Source organism: Condylura cristata, unplaced genomic scaffold (assembly GCF_000260355.1).
Source record: "Condylura cristata isolate star-nosed mole 26May11 unplaced genomic scaffold, ConCri1.0 scaffold00004, whole genome shotgun sequence".
Lineage (NCBI taxonomy): Eukaryota > Metazoa > Chordata > Mammalia > Eulipotyphla > Talpidae > Condylura > Condylura cristata.
This window is the reverse complement of record NW_004567105.1, coordinates 3,537,503-3,550,248: the sequence shown is the minus strand read 5'-3', so window position 1 is coordinate 3,550,248 and position 12,746 is coordinate 3,537,503. Positions and strand designations below refer to the sequence as shown.

At 64.1% G+C, this 12,746-nt stretch overlaps 1 protein-coding gene across 1 annotated transcript in view; it reads left to right on the top strand.

Moving 5' to 3' along the window:
* The window catches only part of CACNA1I (calcium channel, voltage-dependent, T type, alpha 1I subunit), an 88,168-nt gene extending 88,045 nt beyond the window's left edge, over positions 1–123 (top strand). The window contains exon 38 of the mRNA XM_012735118.1: positions 9–123. Coding sequence (XP_012590572.1) covers positions 9–123 — 115 coding nt within the window. The remainder of the gene's footprint in view (positions 1–8) is intronic.
* The last annotated feature ends 12,623 nt before the right edge of the window (positions 124–12,746 follow it).

The following is a 12,746-nucleotide window of genomic DNA, read 5'->3' as shown; positions in this document are numbered from 1 at the left end:
GGCCGCAGCAAGGACCTGCCTGGCCAGGCCGAGCGGGCCGAGGGCCTGGGCCCCTCGGGCCTGGAGGCACTGTCCCCCCGAGAGCTGCAGCCCGGAGATCCGGCCAGCAAGAGGAAGAGATGAGGGCCCCGGGGCCCCAGCCGGACGCCCACCCGCCCCGTCTCACCTTCTTTACCTCAGGAGCCAGGGGGCAGACAGCAATACTTTGTCCACAACCTGGGCAGTGCAGGCCAGCCGGCACCGGGCTGCGGAGAGGTCTGGGCTGGCGCGGCGCCGACGCCCGTCGGGGTCCTTCCTGTGCATATACATATATATATGTGCATAGAGAGAGACAGACATATATATATATATATATTTATTTTTTTTACTGAGAGCCTATGACTTCCAGAAAGTGCTAAGTTGGGGAGTGTGGGCCGGGGGCCGAGCGGGCTTCGGCCTGACGTTTAGGCCCCAGGCCAGACCCAGCTGGGGCGGGTGGTGCTGCTGGGGGGTTGGCAGTCCTGCTTCTGGTGTCTCCCCCCGTCGGGAGTGTCTCCGAGGGGACCCCTGCGAGGGCCCTGCAGCTGGCCGGGAGACGGGCCCCGGAGAACAGGTGAAATTCAGGGTGCGCTTGTTCCGCCTTTAAAGAAGCACTGCTAAGACCCGGCCCGCCCCGTGTGCGGGTGTCTGTCCTGTTCCTGACTGTCTAGCTGTTGTGAGCAGTCTTGTGTAGATGCCCAGTGCACTCTCACTTAGTCAGCCAGTTAGTGTCTTTCTTTAGAACATCAGGCGTGTAGTCTTATTTCCTTAGGGCAGGGTGGGGGTGGAGGGCTGTTCCGAGGCTGGGCAGGGGAGCCCCAGGGAGTCCCTGCCCCAGCGGGCACTTTGGGGTGGGCTGTCTGCAGCTTTGCCCCCAGAAGGCTGAGGGCAGGGACCCAGGCAGCAGAAGAGAGGACCGGGGAGGGGCTGTGCTGGCTGGGGGGTGCTTGGAGGGTGGACACTGCCGGGGCTGGGCTGGCCACCCTGTGGCCGCCCTGTGGGCACAGCTGGGCAGTCCACCCAGCTCAGACCATTCTAGAAGGTCTACACCTCCCCCACAGCAATTCTACCCTCCTCCAGCAGAGTTCAGGATCTAGGATGTGACAGGACCCTGACGGGCGGGGTTCTGCCCGGGCTCCCCGCACCCAGCGCTGGGCTCTGGGCCCCTCGTTCCCCCCACCGCCCCCCCTTCCCAAAGCAGCAGATCAGGCGTGACTGCAGCCGCTTCCCGAACAGCATCGCACACGGGTACTTTTTTATTTGAGTAGTTACGCATTTATTTCAGTATTTACTAGGAAAACCCCCAGTATATTGAACTGTGACGTCACAGACATACTGCTTGGGTCAGGGCTGTGACTTTAAAAGTGAGTGGACGGACGTCAGCAGAGGAGGCAGGCGGGACGGGGGCTTTGCCGTCGCAGAGGGGTGGGTGCGGCTGCACCCCCATCGCGCGGACCTTGGCCTGGGGTCTCCTCGGACGGCCTGGCCCTGCGGAGGGGGCCTTGCCCTGGTTCCCAAGCCCTGACCTCGCAGAGGTAGGCTTCGGGGGGCTGGTGAGTCAGGGAGGGGGCGGCTGGGGGCGCTGCGTGTCTTCCGCCTGGGCCTCGTAGGGACCCTGGGCGCGGGCTCTGCGGAAGGAGGCGGCCGGAGGCCTGACTCAGTTGCAGGGCCGCTCCCCGCCTTGCTGCTGTGGGCTGGGGAGGGGCGGAAGCCAGGCCTCCAGAGCTGAGGCGCCAGCCCGGCTCCCCACGCCCTGCCGTGTGGGCACCTGAGTACCTGCAGCGAGGCAGTGGGCGGCCCCTGTGGCCGGCGTGGCTTGGCCAGCGTGGGGGCGAGTCGGATGCTGCCCCTGCCCGTTGCGCCTCTCCGTCCTCACTCAGACGAGCAGAGGGCGAGTCCTCGAGGGCCGGGTAGGTGTGCCCCGCCCCGGGCAGCGTCCACCAGGGCCGGGGTCAGCGGGGGCAGGTGGATCTAGGCGTCCCCTCCTGCCCCGCGCCCCGGCTTCCGCCACGTCTGCCTCGCCGCTCCAGCTGGGGCCGGCAGCACACTCCGGCCGGGTCAGCCATCCCAAGGGTGGGGTGCGGGCGCCTGCACAGGGCCAGTGGGCCCCGAGGTGTGCACGCCCGCACCCCCACAGGCCAGGGACGTGGTTCTGGCGTCACGGGGCAGGGACAGGCCCGGGCTTGTCGGATGGAAACCGGCCCTCTGCCCTGAGCCGGCTGGCCCCAGGAGCGGCAGACCAGCCTGTGGGGGCGTGGGGCCTGCAGGTGGGTGGCAGCTCGGAGCGGGGCTGCCCGAGGCCCAGACTTCATCCCAGGCATGTTGGGGGAGGACACGGGCTCTGGGTAAGCAGTGGCTCTGCCTCCCGGCCCCCTCGCGGCGGCCTGTCACTAAAGCACAATCTTACTCCACCGCCTGGGCCCGGAGGGTGCGCACCTGACCCCAGAGGTGTGTCCTGCAGAGACGTGGCCGGCCGCACCTCAGGTCTGCACAGAGGGGCCCAGGCGGGGAGGGGGGTGCCCTGGTTAACCCTCTTCCGCTTCCCTGCCCAGGCTTCTGCCGCCCCAGGCCGCCCCCTGGCGGAGGAGGAAGCCTGCACAGTGTCAGCCTGTGGGCCCCCAGGACCCCGCCTCAGCCTTCTGTCTCCAGGGCCACCTCCAGCCCCCCTCTGCTGCGCCGTGTCAGGGCTTGGGGTCTGAGAAGCCCGTGTTTAAGCCCAGACACACATACTCTTTGTCTTCGTGCAATAATCAGTGTTCCTGCAGGGCCGGGCTGAGCTGGGGCTGCCGCCTCCAGGAAGCCCTCAGCCCGGCCCTGCCCATGACTCCAGCTCCCAGTCGCTGTACAGTTTCTATGGCGTGAATGAACTTCCCTCCTAGTTGCTGATGCGCTGGTACCTGCTGGCCCAGACGGCCAGGTGTAGAGAAACCAAGTGGCATTGCCACCCTGTCGTTTGGAATAAAAACCCAGAAGCCTATTTCAGAATTCCTCTGTGTCTGGAGTTCTTGCCCAGTGGGTGGGGTCGAGCTGCCCGGCGCAGTGGTTGTGTGATTGCCTTGTGTCAGGCTGTGGGTCCGGGTCTGGGATCTAGAGACAGGCCCCAGGAAGGGGTCCAGGTGGGGGGCAGGGCAGAGCCTGGCACTCGTGCTCTGGGGAGAGGGTCCCACAGGACTAAAATTCTCCCCCGTGGCATTGTTTCCTGGGGACAACTTATGGGTATTATCAGGAGTGTTTGGCTACAAAGGACAGAATCCAACTGAAAAGGAAGCCAGAGAAAGGAGAGAGCAGAGAGAAAAGAGAAGAGGTGTGAAGGAACTTCCCTCCTAGTTGCTGGGAGGGAGGGGGGAGAGAGGGGCAACGTGTAAGAGTTCAGAGGCGGACTTCAGGCATGGCTGGATCAAGGCTCCATAGATGGCACGAGAATAAGCCGGTGCACCTAGTTCTTTCCACCTCTTGGCTCTACTTCTTTCTGCCTTTGCTTCTGTCATCACCTAGTGACCATCCACAGCCCAGCCTTCTGGCCTGTCTGCCCACCCCAGATTAGTGAGCATTTCTGTGCCTGACATTCTGGCACAGTCTCTGAACCTGACATTCTGGCACAGTCTCACCATTGCCTTGATGATGCCATGCTCCCTACCTACCTTGGAGATGCCATGCTCCTGCGGCCAGGCCTGCATGGTGAGTCTGCTCCAGGCTCTGGAATAGGGATGACTCACCTGGAGGCCTGGACACAGGAAAGCGAGTGATGGCCAAGGAAAACCACAGTGTGCATGCTGGCAGGGCGCACACAGTAACTAGCCCTGGATTCCCTCACCCCGGGCTCAGCCTCCTGGGGTGGTGTCCTGGGAAGGGTGATTCTCACTGCTGCCCTTCAGGAAGAGGTAAGAGGCCCAGAAGGGTCAGCGGACTGGCTGCCTGGACGTTGACAGGCTGTGAGAGGACAGCCACGCTGGCGGCTAGCTTCCCCCTGTCCTGGGGAGGGACACAGGGATGTCAGGTGTGGCCTCCAGGGCGCCCTCCCTCTCTGCAGCCCGACCCACAGGCTGGGCCAGGTTCTGAAGCGGGTCCCCTAGGCCTGTGGCCAGAGCCTCTCTCCTCATCAGTGAGGCCTGACCCAGCCGCCCAGTCCTGGATCTCAGACCTGAAGCTCCCAGGAATCTCATTCCAGCCCCTCAAGGCTACCTCTACCTGCTGGGCGCCCGCAGGAGCACAGCATTCTTAATGTGTCCCAAACCCCAAGGTCGCTTCCCGGGCACCACGCCCCCTGGAGACCTGGGCCTGCCCTGGGCCCTGGGCTCTTCCACCTGCTTGTCTCTTCAGAGCATCCCCCCCACCCCATCCTGCACCAGGCCCCCGGCGGGCTCACCTCTCCAGAGCTCTGCAAACTCCTGGCCCCACAGCTGGGGCACACCCCACTCTCACAGCCTCGCCCAGCCTTTGCTGCCCCTGTCTCCCCCAGAATGCTCTCCCATTCACTTCAGCCCCATCGGCCTCCTGACCTGGTGACTGTCGCCAGGCCCCAGGGGGACTTACCAGCATGCTGAACTGTGAGGGTTCACCGCCAAGTGTCCCCCATGAAACCGTGAGCTCCCAAGAGGCAGGGCCACATCCCTTTTGTCTCTGTCCTGGGGTCCAGTGGGACCGGGCCTGCCCAGGGGCTCAGGGCTGCTGTTGGACGGGTGGGTGTGTGGATGGAGAAAGGGAGAACCGTGGGGACAAGGGGCGCGCTGGGCTGAGGAGGGCGGGGGGCAAAGTGGCGCAGCAGTGTCTCCCCCATAGCCCCCAACTCTGGGGCTCCTCAGGAGCCCTCAGAGCTGGTCCTGCTGAGCAAGGGCCCGTGGCCTGTCCGCTCCCGCAGTGATGCCGCCTCCTGCTCCCTGCCGGGGCGGGGTGGCCAGGAGGACGCAGCCGAAGGCTCCTGCAGGCTGAGCAGCCGCCGACACGCGTTCCCCCGGGCTCCTGGGCTGCCTCATTCCTGTTTCTGCTGCTGAGCCCAGGGCCACATCACTGACTCCGAGCACAGCCTGCTGGATTCTCTCTCTGCAGCCCACGGCCACTAGGGCCATTCCCTCTTTCTGGAACTTTCTCCCACGCCTCCTATTGCTCCCTTGTTCTCACAGGGGCAGGCGCTCCTCACCGCCCTCTCCCAGGCCTCATCCCTGGCCTGGTCCTGCTTCCAGAGACTTCCACACCGGTGGGGGAGGTGGACAGAGGGCAGACCCCACCCTCATTCCCAGGCCTGGCCGAGGTGTGACCAGCACGAGGGAGAGAGCCGTGCTCTACTGCCCAGTTTCATTCCCTCTGTCCCAGCTCTATCTAAAGGTCACCTCGGCCTGAGCCCTGAGCTTGCCCCCATGTCCAGTAGGCTCAGGCCACCCTCCAGCCTTACCTCCTCCCTTCCTCTCCTCCTCGCTAACTTGTACCTGCCCCTCTGGGTATCAGCGTGAATGTCACCTCCTCCAGGGAGCCCTCCTGGCTTCTCCACTGAGTGCCCAAGAGCCTGAGGACAGTGACCTAGGACCCCTACTGCCCAGAGGCTGCTGCCTGACTGGGCCTCAGAGTCAGCTCTGTATCTGTGCTTGGGAAACAGAAGAGAGTCCCCTTGTTTCTCTGCCCAGGGAAAGGGGGGTCCAGAGAAGTGGCCTGATGGACCCGGGGTTGTACCGGGAGCTGACCAGGGGTGTTGCCTCTGTGAGCACCGGCCCCTCCTCTGTGGCCTCGGTTGTTTCCTCTCCCTTACCCGTTAATAATGGGATTAAAAGCAGGTCGCTGCCAAGGAGAGAGGCTGACTTAAAGGGAAAACCCAAGCCAGGGCCATTTTGAGAAAATGGAAAACTTCAGTCATCAGCACTTTTTATTTAGACCTGAATTCATGAATTTTAACCAAATAAACACGGGCATGTTAGGTATTAATATATGTACGATTATGCAAAACCACTGTGATGGCTGTGATGAAAATGCGCCTCTGACTTGGGGGCGGCGTTCCAGGAGGGAGGCGTCCTCCCGTTCCCACGCGGTGACCTCAGATTGCCGTTGCCACGGTAACGGGGCTGCCGCGGGAATCCGTGGACAGGAGGCTGGGCCTGGGGGAGGGGCGGGCCCGCAGACCGTGTCCCCATGTCTGTGCCCCGGGCAACGACCGGTGTCCTAGAGGGGGGACAATCACCACCCGGAGGAGGTGGGGGCGGGGGCGAGGCCAGCAGCACCCAGCACCCCTGGGCTCCAGCCCACGAGCGCCAGGGAGGGACGGGGCGGGCGCGCCAGGCCACGCCGGTGTGCCACGGGGCGGCTGCGGGGGGTCCACCGTCTGGGCGGCCAGGGAAGGCCCCTGGGCGGCTCCGCCGGAGGGCACCGGGGAGAGAGAAGGGGAAAGGCCGACCCTCAGGGCACAGAGTGGTCGAAGAACGCAGGGTGTCCACGACCCCCCCAGGGCTGTGCCCCCCACGGCCCAGGGCTGTGCCCCCCACGGCCCGGCCGCCTGCAGTCCCGCCTCACCCCGCGCTGGGCAGGAGGGGACCTGGGGAGCGCTGACCGCGCCTGTGCTGAACCCCGACGGCCGGCCCCTCCCCACCGCCCTTCCCCTGGGCCCCTGGGCCTCAGCCCGGCAGCCCACCCTGGCCGCACTGCCTCAAGCGGCCGTCCAGCGGCTCGGCCCGGCGCCTGCCGACTTACTTGTTAATAGTCACATCCACTTTCTCTGTGAGGGGAGATGCGTGTAACCTGAGATGGACCCTTTTAGCCGTTTCCCGTGAGCACCGCCGCGTGTTCATGCAGCCCGGCCGCGTCCCGCCAGTGTCCCGGGGCTTTGCGTGCACCGACACACCGATGGGTTTACCTGTCACTGGCACCAGGGGCTGGGAGGCAGCGTGGGGGCCCTGGAGGGAGGGGAGCCGCAGTGGCCCCGGCCTTTCTCTGTCCCGCGGCGAGCAGCAGCCTGGCCGCCTCCGAGCTCAGCCCCGTCCTCGAGCGCACCCCAGCCCCTCTGGGCCTGTCACTGTCAGCCCGCCCCTCTCTGGTCTGACTGTCTCTGTGCCTTCTGGACTCCTGTCCTCCCTCGGGCTCAGTCTCTCTGGCTGGTCCCAGCTCGCTGCACCTCTGGTTTTCTGTGGACACCCTGGCTATTTCCCCACTCACATTCCTGAGGACAGAGCACAGACGGGCCCCAGATGGCTCCCTGAGCTCAGGCCCCCCAGCTGGGCCCCCGAGCGGGCGAGGAGGACGGATGGCCGTGATGGATTCTGAGCTTTGCTGTTTCACGTGCATTTGCTGTCCAGGCCCTGACACGGCCCAGGGCGTGAGGCAGCTGGACCTGCCTCCTGGCGCATCCCAGTGACTCCTTCCAAGAGCAGGATATGGCGTAGGGGACACTTTGGTTCTGAGAGGAGACCACGACGGAGCTCTGGTTTTGACACAGGGCAGTAAAGGGGCAGTAAAACTGGCCAGGACACAGTCCATGTCGTTTCCTGGTTACTGTCTGAGTTCTTCCCCCTGCACTCACAACTGCACTACTCCTCAGGCTCAGTGAACAACAACGGGACTTATTAACAAGGATTTAACAAACCAGGGAAAACCAGGACTTACAGGGTCACCGGGGCACTTCCCTCCCTGAAGCATTATCTGGGGCTTTAAAGTCCATCAACAAAGGCTCCCCGAGATGGCGTCCCCCGCCTGGAACTCGAGGCAGCCAGATAGGCCGGTTGCAGCTCAGAAAGACCTCAGAGGACGCAACAGGGGATGCGCCCAGAGCGGCAGGCCCCGCACAGCACCAGACAGGTGACGCTGGTGCAGCAGCTGCAGCAGCCCGAAGACCAGCAAAGCTGCGAACAGCTTCGGTCTCGGTTACCTGCAAAGCGTCTGGATTTTTCTGGAGGCCTCTCCATGCCCGTCAGAAGCCCGCATCAGCCTTCTGGAAGATCAGTGAGGTGGGAGCAGACACGGCTGAACTCAGAACTGCTGAAACCCTGAAGTCCCAAATGCTGAGTCCGGGGGCTGTTCCTGCAGCCCTTATATCTCTCTCTCTATCCTCTCAGAGCCTCTGCCTCCGTCTAGGGGACACCATCTGTAACAGTCTGTTGGCGTCAGCCCCCATACAGCTTCATCTTTAATACAAGATTTATTTATTCTGCAGAAGAACTGGGGTACAGGCTAGAGGCACAAGGGGACGAGATGGTGGGGACAGAGTGGGGAGCAGGACAGGTGGATGGACTGAAATCCACTGCTGAGGGGAGCAGCGGGGAGACAGGAGAGGTCTGCTGCGCCCTGTGGGTCACTCCCTGGCCAGGGATCGAGCTCAGGCCATGTCTGAGTGGCCAGGGGCTTGGGGCCAGTGCTGGACCTGCCCAGGGAGGTGGGGAGGCAGTGAGCAGGCTTGAGGTGCCTGCTGTGCCTCAGACCTCAGACTCAGGACCCACTGTCCTGCCTCCTGAGCCAGACAAGCCCCTTGCAGTCCCCTGCAGAGATATGCATGAGATGCAAACCGAGGAGCCATTTACAGTGAGGCTCATCTGGCGAGAGGGCCCGTGTTATGCTACATTAGCTGCTGTGGCAGATAAAGCCTGAGGTCCTGATGGCTTTTTCCTGTTCACGTCACTCAAAAACAGTGTGCAGGTTTCCGCCCAGCAGTGACTAGGGACAGTGCACAGCCCGCCGGGTCCTGCTGGAGGTTTTCACACTGGCCTGGGAAGGTCACGTGGCTGCCCTTGGCTTCGAAGGGCTGGGGCTGGGGTCCAGCTGCTGCTCGAAAGGAGAAAGAAGTGGCTGGGTGAACAGGGAGTCTGCTCTGCTATGGTCAGATCTTGGGGGGAAGGCAGGGGGTGTCCTCTTGCTCTAAAACACCTCCAAGTGCAGGATGCGTTGCTGTGGCTTACTCAGTGCAGAGCAAGGTTTGCAAGGAAGTGTGGGAAATGCCCAAGGGCCGCAAGTGACCAGGGAGCTGATGCCAGAAAGGGGGAGTGAAGGCTGATCTCCAGATGCCCCGGGGACCCCTGCCGTCGCAGGAGCCGGGACCCGGGCCTCCACGCCATGCGCCGTCTCAAACTGCAAAGCACAGGAGAGAACAGTGAGCCGGGCCAGCCGGCCACGCATGCGAAACTGGATGGGAAACTGACGTCTGAGCAATCAGAACTAGAGTAAAGCACGCGTTCAAGATGTTTAAAGAAAGAGCTGAGGGCATGTTCCGGGGAGCAGAGAGACTACAAATGTCATCAGAGAGACGCGACAAGGAGCCAAGCAGCGATACCTGACTGCAGCCTCGATGGCGGGCCCAATACAAACAGGCTGGGCGGGTGGTGGGGGAGCTGGCGCCCCGCAGGGACACACAGACCGGCAGACTGAGGGGCCCCGCTGAGGGGCGGGTGGACAGGAGAAGGCTAAGAGGGGAGCCGGCGCCGGAGGAACCGGCCCATCTGCTTGCAGCTGCAGAAGGACTGAGAGGAGGAACCAGAGTCGAAACTGAACTGCGACAGCGCGGAGGAGTCTCCAGGGTCGATGAAGGTGCGAATTTCGGTTCCAGGGCCACGACAGTCCCACGCACAGAATAAAAGCAACCCCCACGTGGCCCAGCGCAGTGGGTGTGGAATAGCAGAGAGATTTCCTGAGGGGCCGGAGAGGAGACAGCAGCTGGACAGGCCCGCGAGTGTGGGAACAGGGTGGGCGCCAGCCGCCGCCCTCACCGACGATGAGGTGACTGCCCCCCAGAACCTTGCCGCAACACCGCTTTCCAGTGCAGAGGATGATGTCTCACGGAGCTGGGAGAGCTGGGAGCGGGCAGGGCCAGGCGCTCAGGCGAGAAGTGACACCCGCGGTCCCACTCGGCCACCTGCCAGGCTCCTCGGGGGCTGAGGCAGGTGACGCCCCGCCAGACCCTGGCGTCCCCCGGAGGGTGACGTCCGAGCCTTCGGGAAGAATGCCACTCGCGAAAATCTCTCAGAAGTCTTCTCTGCGCTGCCCTGCCCACGGTCTCCACCTGCGTGGCCCAGGGCCTGCGCCAGAGCCGGAAGTGCCTTGGGGCACGACTGGGCCAAGGACAGAGCCTGCGGGTCTTCCAGCAACCCAGCCCCGTGGTCCTCTCCCCAGTCTCCTGGGTGGCTGGAGGCCTGAGACCCTGCAGTGTCCAGCCCAGAGTTCGGGCATCACTGCACTAGCCTAGTGACCCCCAAGTCTCTGGTCTGGTGCAGGTTGGCACCTTCCAGCAGGCAGCTCCCCTCGTGGCCCGCGCTCTTCACCACCACCTGCTCGGACAGAGCAGATGACTGACTGTGAACCTTAAAGGGTCCATTCCAACCAGGGGGTCTTTGGGTTGAGGGGTGGACGTCAAAGATACCTCCGGGCCCTCTGCCTGTCCAGAAATCACCGACGCGCGCGCCCACACACATGCACACACCCCCCTCCCGCTCCCCCAGAATGACCACACCTCCGCCACCTCTCAGCGAGCTGCCCCTGTGTCCCAGGCCTGCTGCTGGCCCCTGGCTGGCCCCACTGAACGCCACTGTACAGCATCCTGGGCACTTTCCCTAAAGCTGGGTCATCGGTCCTGGGGTGCTTCTTCCAGCTCCCGCAGCCCCCTCCACACCCCAGGCCTGCAGCCCCCCCACGCGGAAGGTCACTGTCCCCAGGGATTAGTGCGGAGTCCTCCAAAGTCCTCCCGCTCCTCCTCGCCACTAAAGCTGTCACTCACCTGGCAGGGAGCGTCAGACGGCCGTTCCAGGAGAAGGCCCCGCTGACAGCGAGGCAGCTGTGCTGCTGTGAGCAATCCCGGCCCCGCAAGGCGGAGACCGTGCTGGGCACGTTGGGGAGCAGGCACCCCCTCCCGGGGGGGCTGGTGGGCCCTGCTGCCTGAAGGTGCCAGAGGCCACGTGGCGGGCAGCAGGGACGCGTGGGGCCAGCTAAAAGACGGATGCCCTGCCCCTTAGCCTGGCTATGAGTCCTGCTGCCAACCTCTGCAGGGCAGGAGGGAGGAGGAGGCAGGAGGAGGGAGGGCCCGAGTGGCAGCAGGCCTGGGAGTAACCGGTCGAGGCCCAGCTGGGGGTCGGGCAAGATGGCGCGGCTGGGGCGGGGGCTGGCTCCGGCGGGAGGAGAGGGGCCTGCCCCCCAGCACGGGGGCTCCCGTGGGAAGCACGGGGCGTAAGAAGCCAACTACTCGCAGGCAAACGGCAACGGGAGACGCGGCCGGGAGGGGCGGGGGGTGGGGGGCCCGGCCAGGCCCCAGCCAGGGAGCGAAGAGCACAGGGGCTGAGTGACCGTCTCCCGGGGACGCGGTGGTGACGCCTGAGAGGCAAAATCAAACCTTCTGCGAAAATGAACAGTGGTGTCAAATACAGGCACATTTAAAGACACGGCTTTAATGAGAACCAAGCCCACCCCCACCAGCTGCCGCGCAGCTCAACCCCGGCTCCTGCGGCTGCAGGCGCCCCAGGCTGAGGCCGGGGAGGACACGCCTGCTCCCCGGGAGGCTGCTGACCGTGCACCTCGCCCACCCCACCCGGCCTGGGAGGCTGCTGCCGGCGCGCCACGCTGCACCTCCTTCCGGCACACAGACCCGCCGCCCGCGAGGCAGAGTCCAACTTGTCTGTTGGCGCCTCCCAGGGTCTTCCACCTGGTGCCCCTGCCTGCTTTCCAGAGGGTCCTGTCACTGCCCAGCCGGCCCTGCCTGCAGACTGGGGGTGTGACGGGCACGGGCTTCAGTTTGGGAAGGTGAAGGGAGTGAGGTGGCGGGGTGAGAGCCACGCCTGGGGGTGCTGACTGCCATTGTACAGTAAAGACGGCTAAAAGGCAAAACATTAGGTGTGCTCTAGGGAAACAAAGTGGGGCTCTCACCCTGGGATGGGAGGGGGGTGAGCACAAAGGGGGAGCGCGTGGGCCGTCTCGAGATGGCCACAGGGAATGAGGGGACATGGGGCTGCGGGCACCGGGCTGTGGCTTTTACAGTTTCTGGGTCAGTGTCCCCCTTCACTTCACCTCCCAGCAAAGCTGATATTGTCTGTAGCATTTTTAAAGGTCAAAGCCAAGCACAACGTCGGTGGCTGCCTTAATGCATGATAATAGCAAATTTAAAAATTAATTGCGGGGTCTGGCGGGCGGACACCTGGGGCCGCGGGGCGGGCGCCCCGGCCTGTGTTCTCCTTCGCTGTTCATTGTCCCTGGACAATACGCTTGAAAGGAAAAACGTTCTAATTGGACACCAAGGAGACACCTTCCTGATTCCGAGCCCAGACGGGAATAAAAACTCCACTTGGCGGAGGGCGGAGGGAGGGCAGTTGGGGGGGGCGTGGGGTCCGCGCCGCCCCCATGCGGGGCGGGGGAGGGGCTGGGGGAGCCAGCGGCCAGCCGCTGCCTTGGTTTCCCGGGAGCCTTCCAGTGGCCGCCCGCCCTGTGTCCTCCTGCGTCTCTGTTTCCCGGACCAGCCACTGGACACTGGACACCGGCCCTCAGCTGCCCCGGCCTGGCAGACAGGCCCAGCAGGAGCAGGCCACCTTGACCGGGGCGGCCTGCGGGGGCCCTTCCCAAGCTTCTAGCGGCCGCACGGGCGGGCAGTTGGGGGCCTGGTGGGCTCCTCCCAGAAAGGGGTCGTTTCTCTTCCGCCAGCCACACGCTGAGCCTCCGGGCCACACCTCACCTGGGGTGGGCGACGGTGTGGGCGAGGCGGGCGCTGGGGAGCCGCATGGCTGGCCCACCTGCTCCGCCAGGTGGCCAGGATGGAGAGCGCGGATAGGGGCCGGGGAAGCACCTGA